The following is a 24,075-nucleotide window of genomic DNA, read 5'->3' as shown; positions in this document are numbered from 1 at the left end:
ATTTTTAAATGATTTCTCAAGGTTGCCTCCAATTACTATAAAAATCAAGGGTGATAACATTGAAAAAAAAATCAGTAATATTTCAGTTCTAAATAGTTTAATATTTTGTCAAATTGTATCACCAAGCAGACCAGTGTAAGAATATCGCTTCAAGAATATTTTAATTAATCCAACAGTAAATCTAGTTCTGCAATTATTTGAGAGCTCATATTTGTTGAAAACGTTCTATCCAATGAATGCAACAACGTCTAGCTTTATGTCTTGCTTTGATAATTTCAAAGACATCTCTTTTATACAATGGCCGCCGAATCATGACAGATTAGTTAAGGTGTAGACCTTACCACAAAGAAGCACGGGATATTAGCCAACAATTGACTGACAGATTTCATAAGGACGAAGTGAAAATGACATAAATCAGAATAGTACACATTAATTAGTGTTATTAGAAGTTTCGACTTAATGATTTTCGGTTGCGATTTGTTCGCTCGTGATAGATTCATATCAAGTCTCCGGGCCGCTAAGGCATGGCCAAAATAGCTAGTAGTTACAGCCTGCTAATGCTTGTTTTATAACCCACGGACACTACTTTACCCACTTAGCGCGAAGTCAGTTATCATGAACTGTGGTTTTCGAGTAGCTATATTTGGTTAAAATGTTGGCTAAAGGGTGATAGGACAATATATTGAAAGACAACAGATCGATAGCAAAAACTGGGACAATAGATAAAAAATAAAATTATTCGAGTTGCGTATTGGTCAATCAGATCTAGCGCCTAACATGTTTCTAATGTGGTATTTTGTTCGGATGTGATAGATTCATATCAAGTCCCATGGCCCGCTAAGGCATGGCCTTGGCTCGCTAGGAAGGGCCGGTTGCGTTTTTTTAACCAGCTCGCAAATAACGCCAAATTTCAGCGATTGATAATGGAGATTAATTTTCGATCCATTGCCCCCAATTTTTCTGCTTTCGCTCTATTGTCCGGTCACAGGCTAAAATGTGAGTTTTTCCCATTATAGCCCCCTAGCTTAGCGGCCAGATAACCTATAGCCTCCATCATGGTAATTATACTATAATGGGGAGGGGGCTATAATTTTGTGGGGGGAGGCTATAATGGGAAAGACCGGACCTAATAGATAATAATCTTCTATTGTAACCCGATACCATTGTTTACTGTTCTGTTCAATCAGTAATCAGTTTCTCATCATCTAGGACAATTGAATCAAACATCTTACACAAAACACAGCGACAAACAGTTGCTTGAGAAGTCAATGGATTTTTCCATTTGGACAGGAGGTTTAGACTATTGGAGAACAAGCCTTACTGACTCAATAATTAGTGTCACGCTCAATTTCAACTTATCTTTGTCGGTCGCCTTTCATTTCTAGCCGGTGCACTAATTATTTTGTAAATGGGAATGAAGATATCAAGCTATTATTTTGTGCAAGACAATCTAGAATACATCAAAAGTTCAACTAATATATTACTTAACGCATCTGATTCCAAGAGACAATGACGTATGGAAGATTGGGCTCATTGGTAGAACTGATGTCATATGAATTGCCAACAAAGATTATAGAAGAGAAGTTCACTCAATCAACAAAGTGAAAAAACGACCATACCAAAATTCTGTACATCGAGAATAGCCTGTTAATAGGGACCACACACAGCAGCCTTTCGAAGCCATATCTTCGTATTCATCAATTCTAAATTAGGACTAGCCACTTTTAGCAATCTAAATTCCAAAATTTTATGGTTTGCTTGGATATTTTCCGTTTGTCCCCCCCCCCCCCCCCCCGGTACGTTACGCGCCCCCAGTTACAGAGCAGGTGTCATTACATAGTAAATCATTAAGTAAAAATATGGCATGTGCGTCTGGGGGCGCAAATAATATGTACCCACTAAGCTGGGGGGGGGGGTACAAAAGATCAGTTTGCTTTTATTACTCAAATCATATGTTTGATAAATCAAGAGCATTCACATTTAAATAGGTGCTAAATAAGGAAAACTGGCGATATTGGAACTCAAATGCAATATCGCCATTTTTCCTTCATTAGCATCTAAACAAGTCTGATGCCAAAATTCTTGACTTTGCGCACAAATATCTAGAACTCACAGTACAATTGTTAGCTCACAATCGTGAAACTATCAGCTAAAAAGATTTCTTCACAATCAAATTAGCTAAAGTTTTTTGAAAATAAAATTTTGTTTGGCTGTATTCAACCAGTAAGTGTGTCCGACATATCGGTGAGCAAAAACCAACAACTTAACTCCTAAAACTGTGATTTCAGCGTCCACAGTTGCCGACAAGATTTAGTTTTTCAACAATTCAAAACCGGTAGTTTCTTACGTGCGAACTTTTTAGTGCTTCTTGAAATCAGTTTTTGCATAAGCGAATCCCTACCGTAGTAATGCCAACTACAGTCAAATTTGGGTTAAAACTGGTCGTTAATTATAAATTAGCCTTATGTTAATTTTCAATATGTCATTGTTAATTTTCAATGTGTAAATTTCAATTGTCAATCAAGAGCAATCACATTTAAATAGGTGGTAAAAATAAGGAAAACTACCGATAATGGAACTCAAGTGCAATATCGCCATTTTTCCTTCATTAGCACCTAAAAAAAACTCTGATGACAAAATTCTTGACTTTGCATATAAATATGTAGAGCTCAGAGTACATCTGTTTGCTCGCACACTAAAACTATGAGTTAAAAAGATTTTTTCAAAATCAAATTTGCTTAAAGATTTTGAAAAAAAAATGTGTTTGGCTGTATTCAATCAGTAAGTGTGCCAGATATACCGTTGAGCCAAAACCAACAACTTAACTCGTAAAATTGTGACTTCAGCGTTTACAGTTGCCCACGAAATTTAGTTTTTTAACAATTCAAAACCAGCAGTTTCCTACTAGCGAACTTTTTAGTGTTTCTTAAAATCAAATTTTGCAACAGCAATTCCCCACCATAGTTATGCTAACTACAGTTAAATTTGAGTTAAAACAGATCGCTAATTATATATTAACCTTTCGTTAATTTGAAGGCAAAAATTCTTTCCCTTTCGATAAACTCAGAAAAAGCCTAAATTCTTCCAAAAAGATTAAAGTAATCAGTTATTAGAACTAGGATGAAGTTTATAAGGCGCGACCGCAGTAAAAAAATATCTGGCGCAACCACTGTTAGAAAATGTGATCCAAACATAAATACCTTGTTTGCCAGCCTAATGTGCTAACCATTAAGCCAAGAGGCCTCAAGTCTCAAAATCTGATTAGTTCATATAACCCGTTCTCTTGTTCTTTCTTCTGTCTAAACAATTCACATCTGAAAAGGTCTAAACGGCTCTTAAATTAATAAGCGCAAATTAACATAATTAATCATATACACAATTGATGTCATGTTGTTCTCTCAAAGTAAGAAAATATTCCGTGTCGAAAAAGTTTTCTCGCAGCATTCTATCGAAGAGGAAGTATACCTGCAACAACCTTAAGTGTTCGTGAGACCTTAGCCAGATGGAAAAACAGGCATCCCAATTAGATATTATAATTGATGGTGTAACGTCCTAAAGTACGTTTATATAGTATTGGATATATCTTTCCCCTTTTTCATTGATCGCCTTATTTAGTATTATATTTGCTAAAATCTCAAGGCCATATATAGACTTCATTTTTCTGCCTTATTAAGATGAGAAAATGTATATTTACTTTATTAATATCCTGTAAACTTTCTCAAGCGTATTTGCTCCAAAGACCACTTAATTATCTTTTGTTATTTGATTTACCCATAACAGAGAAATTTGTGATAGTGCTAACGTGTATTTATATTTACAATGTACACTTTACTATGTTCATCTCATTTGCCCGTTCTATTTATCTTGAGTTAATCTTGATGTATTTATATAAGTGATTACTCAAATGTAAATACGACCCTCAGGTCTTAAAAATTATTAATCAGGGCGACACAAACAAAATTGTCAAGTTGAAAATCAGCAGTCAAATAATTCAGACTTAGATTGAAATCTTTTCTTTAGTGACAAAACTTCTAGCTGTCGGCCCTGCTCCGAAGCAAAACTGAAACCACTCAGGCCCTGAACGATTAATCACGCGAAAAGAATAATTTAAGCGACAAAAGCTATGCTACTAAGTAGTTAATTAAATTAGCGAGAAGCATTACTTCAACAAAATTAACACAATATTATAGCCGGACAAAGGTATATTACAAGGTGACAGGAGTGTAGACAGCTTTTTCAATTAATTCTTTTCAAAAAAAAATGTTTATCTTTTAAAAATTTCCCATTATTTTAATGTCATTGTTATTCAAAACATTACTTACTTATTTAAATGAATCAAATGAAGTTAGACAACTGCATAAATTTGATTTAACACTCTTTTCCTACGGAAGTCCCAATATCGGAAATACCTCCGCAGAAACGTACTCTATCTTTCTTGAAGATAAATTACTCACTATTTTTATTGTTGGATTTACAGAAGACTACAGAGACAGACTCATTGCAATAGTATCATTTGACAATCAGTATGAATTCAAATCAGCAATTAGGCACATTAAAAGGGAAATGCATCTCGACTTAGAAAGCCTGAAATCTCAATTAAAATTTGAAAGCGGAGATTCTAACTAAAGAAAGTTAGTACTTTATAATTCACCCAATATCGATGTCTCTCAACAAACTTTGTTTATATTTTACTGCAGCATTTATTATCTTCTTTATCATTGCTTAATATCTGATCACAGCACTCTTCATCTACCTCTTTATTACAGACAGCGCCATTAGTTTTTCCTTCCAATTATCAATAGTCAATGCAAGAGAAATTGGAGCCTAAAAGAAGGTGACGCCTAATGACAGAGTGACATCACACTGAGACACATACACACATAACGAGCGAGAGTGAAACCCCCAATTGGTAACAGAACCGTGTCAACCTGGAAACTGTGAGTTGGAACACATAAATTTTGGTGCGAAATTAAAAAGCCTCCCTCCCCCCTGATTTTTACAATACCCAAATACTCCCTGTTGTTAATAACTGCCGCAATTCAAATCATTTTGTGGAATATGTAAACTGTAACTACATACAATTCATTAGTCCCAAACTAACATACTTATTACTTCAACAGTCATTAGTGCCTTTGCTTCTAACAAAACAAAACAAATCGTGCTTCTAACTCAAAATGCTATTGACAAACGCGCCTTACTAATATTTACCCCCAAAAACTTGCGACAAAAGCCCGTGAATTTTAAAAAGTTAGACATCTCATGGCCCTTCGCTATGATATCGATTTAGACAATTTTGAAACTCCCCTTATCGTAATTTCTGAATAATTGCATTCCCAACCCATTCAGATCATTAGTTTTAATTTCATTCAGTGCAGTTTTATAATTATAAGAAACAAGATGGCCGCTAACGCCCAAATAACAGTAGAACCCTATAGCGGAGCCGAAAATCAAAGTTTCTGCCAATTCGAGCACCTTTTCCGAGGTTTCATCGGCGTTGCAGCAATCCCCGTTAACCAACAATCGAACTTTCTACAACTCCACCTCCGGGACGCCGCGTTACGTTATTTTCAAACGTTGCCAGAAGCAACCAGAAATGATCTTGAATTAAGCCTCACAGAACTCAGGGACCACTTCGCGAATCAAGATCTTCAAGAATTTCCCGTCCTTAAATTAGAACAGCTACGATTTGACCCAAAAACAGACAGCCCCGAAAAATTTCCTCGTGAACTTACCAACAGTTAGTGCCTACCCAACGCCAAATCTGCCAGTAGTTGCAGCATTAGCGCTCCCAGGAGATGGAGGAGCAGGTGATAGAGCATAGCACGCGCGTTTTGACGGAGAAACAGCCGCACGAGCCGCTAGATTACAAGCAGCGGAGGACAACAAGAACGAACAAGTGAAGCGAAATTTCATTAAAGCCATGCCTGGATGGCTGAGATCAAAATTGATGGAACAACCACCAGCCACGCCAGTAACTGACCTGCAGCAACTCCCTGCAGCCCCATACACACCTAGTAGTAACTACACGAGCCAAAATTATCGTAATTTTACAGGGGAAACAACTTTAGAGGCCGAAACCTCTAACAGAAATCAGAGGCCGCGGATCCCGAACACGGACGCTCAAGCGTTTTACACTCGAAACTTTTTACAATCACAATTGCGCATGCCCACCAGCCCATATATGCCTGTGACTAGATCTAGTGGTACCTTCTGCTATACATGTGGTTACTCAAACCACCGATCAAGACAATGTTCTCAAAGAGGTCGAACTAATAATAGAGGAAACTCATTTCCATTTAAACGCCAATCAAAAAACTAATAAAGCCCCTAATGCCCAAAAGTCGCAAAAAGTCCTCCAAATCTAGGGAGCAGTCTAGTAAACTATTTAATCTTTACGATATAAACCCAAATATGAGATCATCCCTTCTCCCCTATGTGAAAATTAAATTAATTTAATAACATAAGCAATGTCATAAGCAACAGATTACTTCAAGAAATCACTGAAACTGACAAGAACGCAGTCAAATTGAAGCAACCAGATTGTACTTCAGTCAAAATGGCTGGAGAACAACTAGTCAGAATAGAGAAACAGGCCGAAATTAAATTTAAATTAACTCGCTCACAGAGAGTTTGTTGAAGACTTTCTCGTCGTTTCCTCAACACGCTCGGTTATCCATGGCAGTCCCTTCTTTGTCAAGCACTATATTTCAAAAAGCCCAAAACAAGCCCTGATTCAATTCCCCGATCTGACACTTCAAATTAATGAAATCAAGCCCGTAAACGAAAAACGACGAGCCGTAAGACATAAGATTCCCATTTACACAAACAAGAAGCACACAATACAGCCCAACGAGCACATCTTCCTGGAATGCTATCTATCAGATAAAACCGATCAGTTTCAGAACAAAAGAGGAGTAACCACTCCTAATGAAATTCTCGAAAAAGAAACAAAAATTGCTCTAACTTCTTCGCTAAGTACTGTAGGAAAGAATAATAAATTGTACGTCTCTGCTCTAAACGGAACTGAGCACCCTATCACAATCATCAGTCGAACAGAGATAGGCAGATTTTCAATCCTTTCAACCGAGCAAGCCGATCAATATAGCCGGACAAAGGTATATTACAGATTGTTTAAAAGACTAAGCTAACCACGGGTATCAGGAATTGACGAACCACCTACAGAGAAATGTATTTATCAGAGGCGCAAACAATCATTCCTTAATTTGCATAAGTACCAATAGAAGGTCATGCTTTCCTTTTGTTCCGTTTTGCAAAAAAATGGGTGATCCCAGAAGTACGACAGCAATATACCATGCAAAAAAGGGCTGGTTGCTGGACCTACGAATCCAAAGATTATGATTCGCCTAGAAAACTCACAGTCAATTTTCAGCCGAACAAAGAGAAAAGTTTTGAGCAGCTTCAACTGAATCAGAGCAAAACATTTAGAGACCGCGCTTGGGTTCGAAACTGGCAGCGGGCACCAAGAGACCCGATGAAGTTTATCGTAGGACCTAGATGAGGTTCTGTGGATCGCATTTTCATCTAGCGAGACAGACGAGACCAGAAATCGTGTTCGAATTAAAGATTCCACAAGGACTCATTAATCAACGACAAAATCAATGCTAGAGGCAAAAAAACCGTTTTTGTGTTCGTTATCTTCAGGGAGAGACTATTAGAACTTTATTATATCTGGGGAAATGAAACAGAATAATCTGAATAAATAAAAACAGACGAGGACCGCACAAGTCAACGAGGACTGCTCAGGTGGGAAGTTAAAAGCAAGGCGCTGTTGTTCATTCGTCATCTAAAGCAGAACATCAATTCTGGTGACAGAAAAAGCTTTATCCGAAACAACGTCAAGATGATTTTTGAAATCAAAAGAAGCAATCAACAGAAATTATTTGTTGGTTGTCAAAAGCTAATCACCGCTGGGGGTAAAGATAATGAGGGAAATTGTCAGTTCTAGGACATAACGGAAGATAGAATAATTTTGGTATGATCGTACTGACAAAACTGCAGGAAAAATCCTCTTTAAATCGCAGTGTTGATGGTGGTAGAATCTACACAATCAGGTCAAGTTTGGGTAGGATTCTCAAAAACCGACTATAGAGTTCCAGTTTTAGAGTATATTACATTTTAGGACAAACTGTAAAAATAATGTACAGTTTTAACTATCAATATAAAACCGCGGAGTTAAAGAAATCAAATAGTTGAATTGAAGGGATCATTTTTCAACTGACGAGGTCAATGATTTTTTCCGCTGCTGTTATTTAGATATTTAATAGCTGTAATTTATCTTAAGCTGAACTTTCCCACTATCTATTTTAAGCATTCCTATAGGCGATGATTCCTTTGTAAACAGAGTGAAATCTTGAAAATTTGAAAAGAAAACCGTATTTAATTAACTTTCGAACCACTACAAATCAAGATGCTCAGATTAGAATCGTATCTTGGCTATTGTTATTGATATTGGGTATATCTAAGTCCGATTTCGGAGCCTCTTTTATCCATCGAATCCAGAAAACCATGTTGATCTACTAATCAGCACTTCCATGTAAATCTCATTGTCATTCTTTCATTCTTGAGAAATGCTAATCTAAATATAAACGCTTTTGTTCCGCTAGCGAAAGTCCGCAACTCCCAAACGACGCAAAAGTAACGACGCAAAGTTCTCAATTTGAGGACAATTTGGTTTTGAAACTGAAAATAATAATCAACTCTACTATAGCCTAAATGATTTCCACCGTTGCATTTTTCATTATAAAATATTTTTTATAAAAGCCAACATCTTAGGCGGTTAGGCAACCAGTGGTGCCAAAACTGATTAAAATTTTCCATAATAATTAAAGTTTTGATAATTACGCTTACAGTTAACGTTTGCTGCACAACTTAGAGCAGCCAGATCGGAAAAAACTGGCAAAATTCGGGACCTTATAGACTAATAGATCCAGCAATAATAACAGTTCATGCAAATCTCAAAACAAACTGCCAATAAAATATTCATCAAAATCGTATTTGATAATAGGCAGTTTATTACAAAGAAATGCTATTTGATTGTTTAACTTTAATAATGGGTATAGTCATCAACTTACCAACTGGTATAGAGTCCTCAACTAAGCTCAAGAAATGCTGGAACAACATCAACAACAACAACCAAGGCCCGCTTTGCAGTTAGTAATTTTAGAATGTTCAGTAGGAAAAACAATATGACACAGACTCAACAACATAAATTATAGAAAAAAAGCTGACACAATAATTTTCAAAATTAACTGCGACAAAATATGCTTAACTATCTCAAAGCAGTGAAAGAATAAATTTTTTTAAAATGGTTTCGGAACATATATAATCAAAGTTCAGATGATTAATAGCCGCGTCAGCAATTCCAGGCGGCTATTATAGCGCTCCTAATTTTTTTTACAATTCAAATAATATGAATTGTATTGCGGCGCTGTCTTTTTTTAAAGATCTATTCACACATTTTCATGATTTCTGAAGTCAAAATGGAGTTGCGATTTTGGTCACGCCGAAGCAGGAAGTGGAGCCAAAAAGCGAGTGGTTTTGCGGCGCTCTAATTTTAAATTAGAGTGAGAAAAAGGTGTTTGAACAAAAATTTGCCTTCTCGCTAGTGGCTTTTTGTTCACATGCGGCAATTTCACTTTAATTTTACTGTTTTTTTTTTATTATTTGGGTGTGGATTTTTTTCTAAATGGTTTTCCCAATCCATTCATAGTTCATTATAGGCCTAGTTTTTTTTTGTTTGAACCAAATTTTCACTTCTGGCTAGTGGTTTTTTTGTTCACATGCGCCAATTTCACTTTGATTTTTACTGTCTTTTCGATTTTTTGGATCGAATTTTTCTCTAAATGGTTTTCCCAATCCATTCTTAGTTCATTCTAGGCCTAGTTTTTTTGTTAGAATGAGACTGACATTTTTCGCTAGTGGTTTTTTGTTCTCGCTATCGGCATTTTGACATTGATTTTCTGTTCCTTTTCTGTTTTTTATCTGATTTTTTTTATAAATCGTTTTCCCGATTCCCTCATAGTCCGTTCTAGCGTTCTAGGTCTAGTTGTTTGTTTAGTCAATGCAAATTCTTTGAATTGTACGTCAGGACTTGTCCTGCTATGTTTTTACAATTCAAAGAATTTGAATTGTATTGGTGCGCTGTGTTTTTTTTTTAAGATGTGTTCACACATTTTTCAATGACTTTGATCTTTCGAAACGGGATAAACAGGTAAAGCCCAGCGGGCATTAAGTTTCATTAGAGGGCTTTAGTAGTCCTTCAAGTGCGTATAGTAGTGCAGCTGCTGGGATGGCCTTAATTTAAGGTTAAAAGGTCATTTTTAGGAGTTTTTCTGCTCAAAATGGTGCATTTTTTCATGTTTTTTGTGATTTTTTTGAGATTTTTGTTTGATTAGTCTTAGGTTGAATTTTTTAAAAGCTGATGAAGGCCTTTTGCGAGACAAAATTGCTTGTTATGACCATTTTATGAGCTATATGTCGTGGTACTACAAACACAAACACACAAAAGGATACTAATTTTTTTTAAATTTTTTTCAGGTTTTTTGAAAATTTTTGTCATTTTTTGAGTTTTTTAGCCCTAGGTGTCATAAAAACTCCTCTAGGGTTTGATAAAGGGTTGGGTGATAGGTTACTGCACAGTTTCTAGTGGTAATGGAACGGTTTTCAACTTTTTGACATCATGAATTTTAGCATTTTTTGACAAAAGTTGCAAATTTTTCATGTTTTTGGACATATTTATTGTCATCCTTCAAGTGGTTTGAGTCACAGGGGCAAAAAACCTATATTAGAGGTTGGATAAAAAGTTACTGGAAAATTTTTAGTTGCCATGGAGTAGGTTTCAACTTTTGAATGTCACAAATTTTAGCAATTTTTTTGAACAAATTTGCATTTTTTTCAGGTTTTTGAAAATTTTCCCATTTTGTCAGTTTTTCTAGTTTCAGGGACCAGGCAATCTGTTTTAAGTTTTGTTAGTAGGGAACTGCATAGTCTCTAGTAACAATGGATTGCTTTTTAACTTTTTAATGTCTCGAATTTTAGCATTTTTTTTATAAGAACTGCAATTTTTTTTAATGTTTCCTAAAGTTTTTGTCAGTTATTGATATTCGTCCACTCTAAAGTGCAAGAAAACCTATTCCGCGTTTTGATAAAAAGTTACTGCATGGTTTTTAGTTTCAATGGATTTGTTTTCAACAATTTAACCTTTCGACTTTTAGAATTTGTTTGATAGAATTTGCAATTTTTAAGTTTTTTTTAAAACATTTGTATTTTATTTTTTTCTTGCCTCAGTTGCCAGGTAAACGCATCCAGGGTTTGACAGTATTTTATTAAATAGTTGCTAGGGGGAAATTGAATGGCTTTCAACATTTTAATAGAAGAAATTTCTATTTTGAAGTTTGAAATTTTTTCAAAAAATTATTGCCTATCGATCTATGAGCCAATGATTTTTTTAATGCTTGGAATTGGGTTACTGGATAGCCTCTAGAGACACAGAAATGATTCTGAAGATATTTATATCACGATTTTCAGCAACAATTTCTTATAATTTGCAATTGATTTCTTTTAATTTTTTAGTCATTTTCGAGTTAATCGATCTTCAAGGTCCAATGAATATTTTTCAGGTCTTGCAGATACAATACTGGACCGATTTCAGAAACGAAAATTGTTTTTGAACATATTTTTGTAATAGGTGTTTTTAAAGGCAAAAAATTTTTTGCTCAGGTTTAAAATCTTCAAGAGTTTTAGCAATAGGTTTGTTTTTGTTTAGTTTTGATTCTTTTAGTTTCTCAATTCTTTGGTGATTTTTTTGTGTTCTGGCTGGCATTGTTCAATTGATCTGCTGTTCAGGTAGAGTGCGTCAGAGTTTTTCATTCAATTCTTTGAATTGTATTTCAGGACTTGTCCTGCTATGTTTTTTTACTTCGTCTAATAGATTTTTGTTTCGTCTTACCCTGACTTTGGTGACTTTTCATGACTTTGAGCTTTCAAAACGGGATAAACAGGTAAAACTCAGCGGGCATCAAGTTTCATTAGAGGCCCTTAGCCGCGTTTGATAGTCCTTCAAGTACTTAGAGTGGCGAAGTTACTGGGAACTTACCTCAATTAAAAAAATGAATTGTGAAATCACTTAAAGAACTTTAAACTTTATGACAATTTACTATCTAAAGATCAATAGTGTGCATCTGAGTTTTGCCAAACGTATTTTACCTAATTCTTTAGTATTAGAGTCTTGCGTTTATGGTTTCGAATATTATTTTTGAAAAAGCTCCCTTAGGGCTTTTTCCTTATAGAGCGTATGTGTCTCATAAAAATGACAGACCGGATCTAACCCAAAAGGTCTAGTGGTCTATATTAAAGGACTGGTGGTCAATCTGTCTATCTTTTTTAGTTGCTTCAATTCCATGGAAGGCCTGAAGCGTCTATCGCGGCTATTTTCCGGCAATCTGCCGGCTATGTTTTGATCTTTGGGACCAGAAGTCTGGTCAGTGTTGGCACATATGTGGACACGTAAATTTGAAAGGAATTATGCAATGAAGTAGTTACCGATCAAGTTAATGTTCGACATTAGTAGACTAGTGTGTCCAGTGAATTCAAAGTTGTTTTTGAAATGAATCTTTAAAATAGCAAATGTGTGATTTAGAGCTTCACTGGGCATTGAAATGGTCCACGATGGCAATCTGGGAGTTGCTACTGAAACTGATTCAAGCATATCTCGCGCACTTTACAATAGGAATACTCCCAGTGCACCCTACTACCCTGGAGAACTCAATTTCACAGTCGAAAAGGTTGGACAAGTCCAAATCGTGCTCTTACACTCTCTTAATGAAAGTGAACTGAGGTTGTTTTCGGTATCAGTAGCTTAGTGCATTCTGATTTGACCATCTTGGGATCGAATTTATTTTGTGTGTAATCCTTACGTGACTGCTAAGAAATGATACAAATCATATATGACCTAGTATGAATAATAAGAACTTTTTATGATGAGCAAACAGGGTTCGGATTGTTTTCGTTAATGCTTCTGTCTCATTAGGGTAAATAACATGGACACTGACAAATTGTGTTCAATTAAAACACGACTAATATTATCCACAAGCATGAATTAGAAGTAGTGTAACCAAAAATTATGCGCAATTGATTATCAAACTTGCATAATAATGGCCCCAACTTAAGTAATGAAGTTAGCTGAATGCAATCAAAAACTATTTTCAGGTAAACACACCTGAACTCGTTCAGGTAAAAATTCAGGTGGGTTCAGGTGCTTTTACACCTGAAATTCACCCGAACTTCCGAATACCTGAGCCCGGTTCAGGTAAATTTACCTCAACTTTTTTTAGTGTGAAAAGGATTCAATTTAATTTTCGCGGCCCTAAAGCACAATACTATTTTTAAAAATCAAAACGTGAAATACAAAAACACTATAGTACTTAATTGGGGGTGTTAAAACGTATTTAGACGGGGGTGTTGTAATAAGATTCCAAATTTAAGTTAAGGGAGCACATGTGCGTTAATTGAAAAATGGGAGGGGTTGCATAATCATATGCACGCACTATATAGATCCCAGACATGTAATTAGAACTGTACAAGATCTATGCAACTCAATGAGCCAAAAGGTGTTAACAACAGGTCCATCCAGTGTTCTGGCCAGGGAATACAATTACAGGGAGGATTGAACCAGAGATTGATGTGAGGATCTCTCTGGTGCTGATTGCATTTTACAATAACAACAAAACCCACGTGACTCAAGGTTAGTACTTAGATATCACTGTAAAATTAATATGATAGAGCGATGCTTCCATCATTTAAGTATGATGATTTCGACCTAGCATCTTGGATGCAAAATGCAGGTTCAAAACCATTTTATTTCAGCGTCTGATTTTTACACTTTCAACCATTTCAATGAACTTTAGTGGGAAGAACAGGGGGTTCAAGGGGGTTAACCCATAGCATCAATCCAGCATCAAAATTTCGGTTGTAACATTTTTCATCCACTCATGGGGGGAATGAAATTCGCCATAAGAAACAGCTAATTAAAAAACTAATTAATGAAAAAAAAAGAAAAAGAACGTTAAAAACTAGATATACTATCTAGAATAAGTGAACTCGCAGAAGTAATTAAGATCAAGACAACAAAACATATTTACCAAGAATCGTAAAGATGTAGGTTTAAGTAACTGAAGTAAGACCCCAAGTTCTAGTTTTAGCTATAAATCACACTTAGCTGAATTATAAAATTAGCTAAATGATACCAAATTTTCCTCAATTCTGCTCTTTCCCTTCCTTCAAACCATAGAAAGAAAAACAGGTCCCTTTAATTTGGCCTTGCTTTCTTATAATAGTTTATTTTAACTGTTGTTAGGTCCGATTGTGGTGGCAGAAGCGCATAGAGTGAAGGGGAAGGAGCTGTTTGAGATGACAATCCCAGAACACATAAATGGACAGTCACTCCCCATGTCATTCAGAGATGAGCAAGTGAGGGTAGAGTACAGAGTGGTGGCATTCGATCTCATCACAAATGAACAGCTCAAAGGCCACTTGCCTATACAGATCTTGACTCCGGTACGCAGTTGTAAGAGTATGCACTCTAGTAACAAAGTTGTGATCATAAGATGGAGCTTGAAATGATAGCTCAATATAAGAGAGCATAGTAGGACTCTCGCAATGTGGACCAGTTGGCTCAGTGGAGAGCACAATATTGCAATCAATTAAAAGATTTTGGGGTCGCAACCCACAAATGCCCCTAACTTTACTCTCACTGTAATGGTGTTGACATTGAATCAACCTAACGAGCAAAGAGTTGCTCTAATAGCAGTCAAATAACACGAATCATAACAAAATGGACAGTAAAATGACCTCAAAATTATTTTTCAAATAGAAAAAGTCGTTGTTGTCAATTTTAAAACGGACCGTGCACTTGTTATGATGATAATGCAGAGAGTTCAACACCTTTTGAAGAAACGTTAACAATGGACCTGGACTGTCTATATTAGTAATTGTCACGCCCCTATTTCGTCCCTCATAGTTACGTGATGATATTCCTTAAAATATCCATAATCAAGTGCTTTATATTAATTAATATTCATTTACTTTCAAGGTCATATATAGCCAGTATTTTCCATCTAGGCCTGTAACCCCTAATTTGTTTATGTTTATGAGAAACAACCGCAGAGTGACAGTTTACTAGCAAACATATTAAGTGCCTAAAAGCATCAATATTTACTTTTTTGAGTTTCTTGAAGATAAACTCACATAATTAGTAGATAACTTCATGAGAGATTATGTACTTGCTGAAGTAATTATTCTGATAAAGTAGGTGTTAATACGGAACTTGTATATGTACTTAACAAACATCAAGAGACGTACAAAAGCCGGAAATTGCCCAACTTGTAAATCAGTAAATATTTGCGAAGGACCAATACAACTCGAGGCACAGTCCTGCGGAACCCACTACCACCAGAACACCGGAGAAACAGCCTGACTATCAGTTGCTAATAAAACTCAGCAAAAACTTAAACTTCTTATTCTTTCATTGAAACTTTGTCTTTATCTTCTGATAAAATATTTAAAAGGATTGAACTGGAAATTCTCTTAAAACTTCTAAGTTTGGCAGACTTTGTTAGAGTAGAAATTGAGACTAACAAAACTCTCAAATACAAGGCAAACTAGTGGATATATCATGCATCCGAACCGCTCAGTAAAAGGCTGTTACTAGCTAATTTTATTAAAAATATATCCGCTAAAAATCGCACTGTGAAACATCTAAATAAGTCTTTGAAAATGACAATAACTATTCCAAGTTATCTCTCAAATTTACCTCAATAACACCGTATATTCATATTCGAAAAATCAGTGCGTAAAATGGTGACAGAAATTATTAATTGTTTCCCAGTTTAACGGACCGATAGTCCGATTAACAATTTGTTAAATTTGATATTTTCTTCCTTTAGTTTGTCGTTTTCTTTCTCCTCTTCTTCTTTATTACCTTAAGAGCCTCCAATCATCCAGAACCATATCCAGCACCTCTTTCTCGACCAAAATGATAATGCAGAAAGCAGTAACAAAGGAAAGAATGGGTGGAAACTGGGTTTGTGTCTCTGTGGACTAAATGCAATAACATTCCAAAAGTGTTTGAGTGGTCAATAACTGGAACAAACTCAACCACAGCCGCCATAACGGACAAAAACAACACAGGTTATTTACAAACGAGGATATTGTGAGTAAGTGAATTTGTAAATTTAATTTTGGTGCTTTATTTAAGTCAATTTATAAAGAAAAAGTTCTCCCCGCTATTAATAATTCTCCCCGCGCTTCCCCCAATTTTGTTGAACATATTGAAGGAAACAATATTAATTACAACCACAACAGCAATAAAACACAAGCTCAGATAGTAAGCGCTTTCTCATCTTCAGTTTATAAGTCCATTGTAATTTATGTGCTAGATAAAGATGATAAACTTGAAGCAATTTATTGGACAGCAAAAAGTTTAAATCAGAAATCTCGCAAATTCGGCCTTATTCGTAACAAACTTCAATCTGATAGAGATATTAACCTTAACAACATCATTGCTGATTATCAGATAACATCAGAATAAGCTAAATTACTGAAACCATCACTTAAACATTAACTAAAAGAGGGCAAAACAAAAACTTAAACAAAATAATAAAACAATTATATTTAATTTCCCCACCCAGCTCCGGAGGTCAATTAATCAAACAGTGACTTCGGTCATTATGCTGTTGCCTATCTGAGTGCAGCTTCCACAAGGCCTGTGCGGTCGTGGTCCCACGAATTTTCCTAGACTAAGGGGCACTCTTTAGAGGTGAGACTTCGGCGGCCCATACGGCTTCAACGATATAAGTCTGACGATTCGACCGGAGCTTTAGGAATAGGCTTATAAGCAGCCCTTCTTTATTATTTTCTGACCGAATGGTTTCAGTAGTTTCTTTTCTGATATTCTTGTGCTATTCATTTAACTGTTTTCTTCTCTTAAAACCCCTTAATCTCTCCATTAAGTTAAGTGTGCTATTTAATAATTTAGAACGAAAAGAAGACTGATTTAACAATAAGTATATAATCTAAACGGGTAAAAAGCAAAATGGCACACGCGCAAATCAACATCACACCTTTCTCTGGATCAGAAACGGACAATTTTAACGAGTTTGAACAACTAATAACAGGTGCAATCGGAGTTGCAGCAATCGCAGCCGCGCAACAAGCGAACTTTTTGCAATTACATTTAAAAGGAGATGCCTTACGATACTTTCTAACCCTACCAGAGGCTACCAGACTAGTTTTTGCGGATAGTATAACAGCTCTAAGAAACAGATTCACACAAGACGACTTAAGAGAGATCAGAATAATAAAGTTGGAGAACCAAAAGTTTAATACAAAAACTGATACAGTGAAAAATTTCTTAGTAAAGTTAAAAACAGAAGCAAATAATGCATATCCAGCACCCGAAATAGTAGTAGCGCCAGCAGGAGTAGGTGACCCAGAGGCTCGTAGATTTGAAAGAGAGACAGCAGCAAGAGATTCTGCCCTTCAGATGTCAGAAAATCGAAAAAACGAGCAAATAAAGCGCTTCTTCATTAAGTCTATGCCGAATTGGCTTAAGCCTAAATTGTTAGAAAGGCCAGATACTGATACAATTGATCAATTATGCACCTTAGCTAGCCATCAGATTGCAATAAGAGAGATGTGTAACAAAGAAGAGTACTTTGATGATGGATTTAAAGAAATAACGGAATCAAACACAGATAAAATGTTAAAAGTAATAACTGTTATTTCAAATAATCAAAAAAAACTTGAGCAGAAACTTGAACAGAAAGTAGCACCTAAAAATGAGCCACCAGAACAAGGCCCAGTAAACATATTAACACAATATTACCCTCAACAAGTCTACAGACAAAGTTATAGACAAAATTTCCGCCCGCAATATCAAAATTATCAACCCAATTAATGTCAATTTCAGCAAAACTATCGGCCCCAGCAACAGTATGCCCCCCGTGCTAATAATCACCGAGAGTTTAGACCACAAATTGATGCCCCTAGAACTTTTAATCATAATGAACAGCCACAAACTCGGAATTATTGGACTGAACCTTCAAATAGCCCCCCATTTGTTCATCCAGCTTATGTTAATAGACCAGTTTATCGGTTTCCCACAAAAATACCCCTCAAAACCTTCTCCAACAGGGAATAGTTTATGATAGCCCAGCACAAGACCGATACGGTATGCAAAAAGCAAAAGAATTGTCGTGCGGGTGCACTTCAAAGTAGAAATATGAGAGGTATGAAATACCCATTTAATCAACAAAAAAACTAATAAAGCCACCCAACTTTAAAAAACAAAATAAAAATTATAAAAACTCAGTTAATCATTATAACGAAAGCACGTCTAGTCCTAGTTTAGATACAGTAATAGAACCAGTTTATAATAAAAGTAACAAAAAGCGTAGAAAACGCAAAAGTAATAATAATAAATGTAAAAAGAATAAATCTGTGCAACCCCCTTAACACAAGTACCTCAACCCACACCAAAGACAGTAACACATGTTCAGCACTTATTTAGCAATGTCCCACTTTTAGGCAGAACATTATCCTATGTTAAAGTTAAATTTAATGGAGAATTAGAAAGACAAGCACTAATTGATACAGGAGCATTTGCAAACGTGATAAGCCGTGAGTTTTACAAGGAACTAATTAAAACAAATATCAATTCAATACCAGAAATAGAAAAGCCTGATCTAGATAAAATTAAAATGGCAAACGGAAATATAGTTAAAATTGACAAAGCAATTAAAGTTACATTTAAATTGGGCACACAAACATTCACAGAAGATTTCCTTGTTCTAATTGTCACAACTCCTGTAATATTAGGAAACCCATTTTTCGTTAAACATAAAGTTAGCATTTGCCCAGGACAAAGTAACATTAAATTCCCTGATCAAACTCTGCAAATAAATGAAATAAAGCCAGAAAAGCAACCCAGAAGAGTAGTAAAACGTAAAAATTCGGAGTCTATACACAGAAAAAGCAAGTCTTACAAACAAATCAACAAGCAGTATTAGAATGCAAGCTTTATGACAAACTAGAATCATTCACTGGCCTTTGTAGAGTAATAATTCCAAATGAAATCTTTGAAAAAGACAGCGAAGTAATATTAACGTCCTCTTTAAGTAAAGTTGCTGAAAATAATATTCTTTATATCTATGTCTTGAACATTACTGATCACCCAATTACCATAAATAAAGGCAAAGAAATAGCCAAATTCTCGTTCTTAACGTCTGATCAAGCTGAAAAGTTCTTAGAAGTAGATCCTCAATTAATAAATGTAGCAAAAATGAGTGAAAATTATTTAACAGAAATAAATCAACTAATTCAAGTCACAGATACGCCAAAAAGAAAGGCCCAACCAGCAAAGCCGGCCCCGGAATATGAAAATTGTGGTTCCCAACGCCTGAAACGTGTCCAGATCCGACAAATTTGTCGACCTTGCAGAGAGAAAAATTTGAGCAATTGTTAAAACTGCAAGAAATGGAGAAATTAGACCCAAAGGGTAATCATCAGGACAAAATAACCTTTTTGAGCAAATTCCCGTGGGAAAAATCGGCCCCTAATGATGAGCAAAAATCTGTAGTAGGAGAGCTACTAGTTGAATTCAGTGATATCCTTGCGAAACACAGATTTGACGTCGGATATAATACGGAATTAAAAATAAAGTTGACTCCAGAAAGAAGCATACCAATTTATGAACAAGGACCTCCAACGCCTGTCCATCTGAGAAATGAGTTGCAAGTAGAACTAGCATTAATGCAATTCTACGGACTAATAACAACTTTGTCTCAATCAAGATATAGTAGTCCGCTTTTCGCTCAACGGAAAAGTTCAGGAAGACTTAGACTATTAATTGACTTGAGAAAAGTAAATCATTTGTTGAAAAACAATTACGTGAATACGAATTTCCCGATTTCAAACATGAGTGACGCAATAAACTACTTTAGCGGGAAAAAGTTGTTTACAAAACTTGACTGTTCTCAAGCATATCACTGCGTGCAATTGGCAGACGATGTATCAGTGCAACTGCTAGCATTTAACTTTGCTTCGAGAATTTATGCTTATAAATGTCTTGCACAAGGATTGAATAAGTCAGTAACAGGATTTAGTTCCTTTATTAGACATTACTTGGACCCATGCCTAGCTTCAGAAAATTCTACCCAGTTTATGGATGATATCGGAAATGCAGTAACAAATTTTGAACAATTGGTACCCTCATTGCGAGAAATCTTTATCTGTATACGCCAATCAGGACTAAAACAGTCGCCCTAAAAGTGTGAAATAGCAACCGATACAATGAAATTCCTTGGGAATAACATCAGTGCAGAAGGAATATCACCAGAAAAAGCAAAAATAACGAAATTTCTTGATAAATTCAAAATGCCAAAAACGACAAAACAAGTAAAGCGTTTAATCGGCTTCACTCAATACTTCCGTAATTACATACCTAATCTAGGTGAGAAATTAATGTCATTTTACAAGCTCCTGAAGAAGGATGCAGTGATAGAAACTACTGAAGAACACGTAAAAGCATTGGAAATAATAAAAAAGGATCTAATGGAAGCAACGAATGTAACATTGCAATTGCCAAAACCAGGCTTACAGTATGTAATTCTTTGTGACGCTAGTTACCACGGCGCAGGTTTTGTACTAATGGTGGAAGACTACGTAAATGAAACAGGAAAGAAAGGAAAGAAAACATACGCTCCCGTATAGTTTGGATCGCATTTGTTTAACGCCACACAGTTAAAGTTTTCAATTTACTACAAAGAGTTCCTAGCTTTGTACTACGCGCTGGACTACTTCTCGCACTACATTTGGGGATCAAGCGAACAAGTAATTATACTCACTGACAACAAAAGCCTCACACAAATCTTTCAGTCAAAAGTAATACCGCCATCTCTTTGGAATTGTTTAGACAGAATACTCGCCTTTAACATAGTTTTGCCCACATTGCCCACATTCCTGGACGCGCTAACTACGCAGCAGATTTTGTCTCCTGAATGGAGAATGACAAAGCAGCAATATTGTCTTTAAAATTAACAGATAGAATTCCAGTCAGAGAAATAGAAATTGATACAGAAGCACAAAATCCTAATAGTGAACTGAACGTATTATTTGATATTGACAATTTTGACGACGAAGCTAACAACGCTGAACTTCACGTCCTTAAAAACTCGGAGTTTATGAAGATTATAAAAAGAAACAAAATAATTCACCAATCACAGAAATACAAGGGCTATTAAAACTTAAAAGAAAACAAGAAATAAATTCAATTGAGTATCCAAATCCATTAGATGAGTTCCCAGATATTACAGACAACTTAATTAACCTTAACTTAGCAGATGAGCAGCAAAAAGATGCAGATATTAGAACAGTATGAAGCTGGATTCAACAAAACACTCAACAACCAGACTTAAAGTACGCCTCAACAAACTTAAAAAAGTGTCACAAGCATGTAAATAGATTAATTCTTGAAGGAAATGTCTTATACCGGAGTTTTTATGATGATACTGGAAAAGTACTTCAAAAACAATTCTGTGTACCTAAGCATTTGTGGAAAGAGACTATATATAGGCTCCATAATTCACAAACAGCAGGTCATTTAGGCATTAAAGCAACAATTCAGGAATTTACAAAGCGATTCTATTACCCACGTTTCACCGAACAATTCACTAGCTTCATTAAAAACTGCCTCACTTGTCTACAATTAAACAGAGTACCAAAAAGCCACATCACACCGAAGTTACAACCAGTCAGTTCACTACAATCATATCCAGGAGATATGCTACAAATTGATTTAGTAGGCCCCCTAAAGTCCTCACAATATAAGTATGTTTTGAGTGGAATAGATGTCTTCACAAAGTATCTATTTGCCGTTCCATTAACGAATGGATATGCTGACACAGTAGCCCAAGAACTAGTAAAGGTGTTCTTTCAACATAGCTACATCCCTCAAACAATACTTAGTGACTTAGGAACAAATTTTACTTCAGAATTAATGTCAGAGTTAGCAAGTTTATTAGAAGTAAAATTGAAACATGCCTCACTAAAGCACCCTCAAACTATTGGAGCAGTAGAGCGATCTCATGGGCCATTGAAAAGAATATTGAAACTCAATACTGAGGAACAATGGAATGATTGGCACAAATATGTCCCTCTGGCAACTTTCATTCATAATACTTCCTATCACTCAGCGACAAATTGTTGTCCTTCAACTTTATTCCATGGCAGAGAACCTATAAAGCCACTTGACATTAGGTTCTCCAGAAAAGTAATGGATGCAGTAGCCATAAACTCAGATTTTTTCAATGAACTGCAAGATGCCATGCTGCAAAAGTTTGGGGAAAACAAAGAAAACTGACGACTGCATACTTGAAATACAAAAAGTATTATGACCAAAAGGCCTCAGCAAAACCGATTCCGGAGAAATCATTCTGTTTACTTTTGAATCCTAAGATACTAGAGCAATCAACTGTAATAGCTTCTCAAGTTCAGAAATGACTTCCGCTGTATAAAGTGGAAAAAGTCCTTACTGACTCTAATTACATCATTCGAAAAGTAAATACGAACTACACACAATGTGTTCATCGCATCAGATTGAAACCAATCAAACCGAGTGAAACTCCTGAAGACCTCGAAGTTGTTAACCCTGTAAACTTTCAACCTGATCCATTGAGAAGACAACACATGGAACAGGAGCTATTTGATAAACATATCCCGGAACTGATCAGTGAACAGGAAAAGGAAATCCATCAATCAAAAACAGTGAAACCAGACCCAGTCAGAGTGACCATAAACGTCCCCCTAGGTGGACCAGCAGCAGGACCTGCAGCAGCAGCACCTCCAGCAGAACCACTGGCCCCCCAAGGGTAGTAGCACCAGCAGTTAGACCACGAACAGCCCCAGTACATCTTCCGGTGTTTGATTCTTCAAGTTCAGACGAAGCAATTCCTAACTTATTTGAAGAAAATAGCAGTTCAGATGAAAATCTAGCTGACCTGAACCTAAATGCTGAACAAATAGCAAGAATACCGGTTGATCCACTAATTGCTGATAAAATTCGACAGTAAGAACCAGAAAATCGTGTTCCTTTAGTATCATCCTCGTCAGATGATGAAATGTTCCTACCAGCTCAACAACCTCAACCATCAATAGTACCATTTGACATTGAATCGCCTCCAGAAACACGCGAAGAAAAATTTGCGTTAACAGACAAAAAATTAAGAGCCCGACCTTATCACCCTAAACGAAAACCAGAGAAAAGTGCCTTTAAATCACCAGAATACCAACAGAAGAAAAATATACAAGGATTCAAAGTGAGCAGACAAATATGGTTGCATGATGAAGATAGATCAAACCCTTACCTAACCAACCAAATTAGAAGATCAGGCAGTCCTAGACCAAAAAACGCACGCGCCAGACTGGAACAAGAAGAAAAACGTGAAGCGATAAAAGCATCAGCACAAGTAGCAAAACAATCAAATACACCAGGTAGAGAGACAAAATTAGATCAAGTTAGAGCTAGTATAGCAAAATATTCAGGGAAAAAGCCCAGCAGTTCAGCAAACAGACCAGTAACCAGATCTCAAACAAAAAACTCTTCACCAGGCTCTTCAAACCAAAACTTAAATCATTTTAGTCAAGAAATAAATGCATTATATCTAAGTTCACCAACAGATATCTTATAATCTCCACACTCATTTGCACACTGTATATCAGCAGACCTTGCAATGGCAAAGGGATTAGCCCGACAAGTCAAAAGCTGGTACCCAGCAGCCCCAAGTGCAATTCGACTCAGATATCCACCAGATATTGGCTCAGTTTTAATCTACTTTGAGCCCATTTCCGAACGTTATATCTTCAGTTTAGTCACAAAATTTAAGTACTACCACACACCCACATACGAATCTGTATTAGCAAGTCTTTATGAACTAAGAGAAATAGTAATAGATGCAGGAATTTCACACTTAAGTCTTCCAAAACTCGCCAGTGGCTATGATA

The 24,075-nt window shown here is 36.0% G+C and overlaps 2 protein-coding genes across 3 annotated transcripts in view; one reads left to right on the top strand and one right to left on the bottom strand.

Annotated features, from left to right (window-relative positions):
- LOC142340036 (dynein regulatory complex subunit 7-like) overlaps nt 1-24,075 on the bottom strand; it is a 282,610-nt gene that overhangs the window by 168,859 nt on the left and 89,676 nt on the right. The gene's annotated exons all lie outside the window — the stretch shown is intronic.
- LOC142339979 (uncharacterized) overlaps nt 1,094-24,075 on the top strand; it is a 43,998-nt gene continuing 21,016 nt past the window's right edge. The window contains exons 1-5 of one of the 2 annotated variants that reach the window (XM_075390360.1): nt 1,094-1,601; nt 9,105-9,170; nt 12,659-12,803; nt 13,642-13,762; nt 14,375-14,574. In XM_075390360.1, coding sequence (XP_075246475.1) covers nt 9,127-9,170; nt 12,659-12,803; nt 13,642-13,762; nt 14,375-14,574 — 510 coding nt within the window. In that variant the 5' untranslated portion in view covers nt 1,094-1,601; nt 9,105-9,126. Of the gene's footprint in view, nt 1,602-9,080; nt 9,171-12,658; nt 12,804-13,641; nt 13,763-14,374; nt 14,575-24,075 lie in introns of both variants that reach the window. The other variant, XM_075390369.1, reaches the window with a different exon arrangement.

Source organism: Convolutriloba macropyga, chromosome 1 (assembly GCF_964194025.1).
Source record: "Convolutriloba macropyga chromosome 1, txConMacr16.3, whole genome shotgun sequence".
Lineage (NCBI taxonomy): Eukaryota > Metazoa > Xenacoelomorpha > Acoela > Convolutidae > Convolutriloba > Convolutriloba macropyga.
Note: the sequence above shows the minus strand (reverse complement) of the source record. Positions and strands in the feature narration are given on the sequence as shown.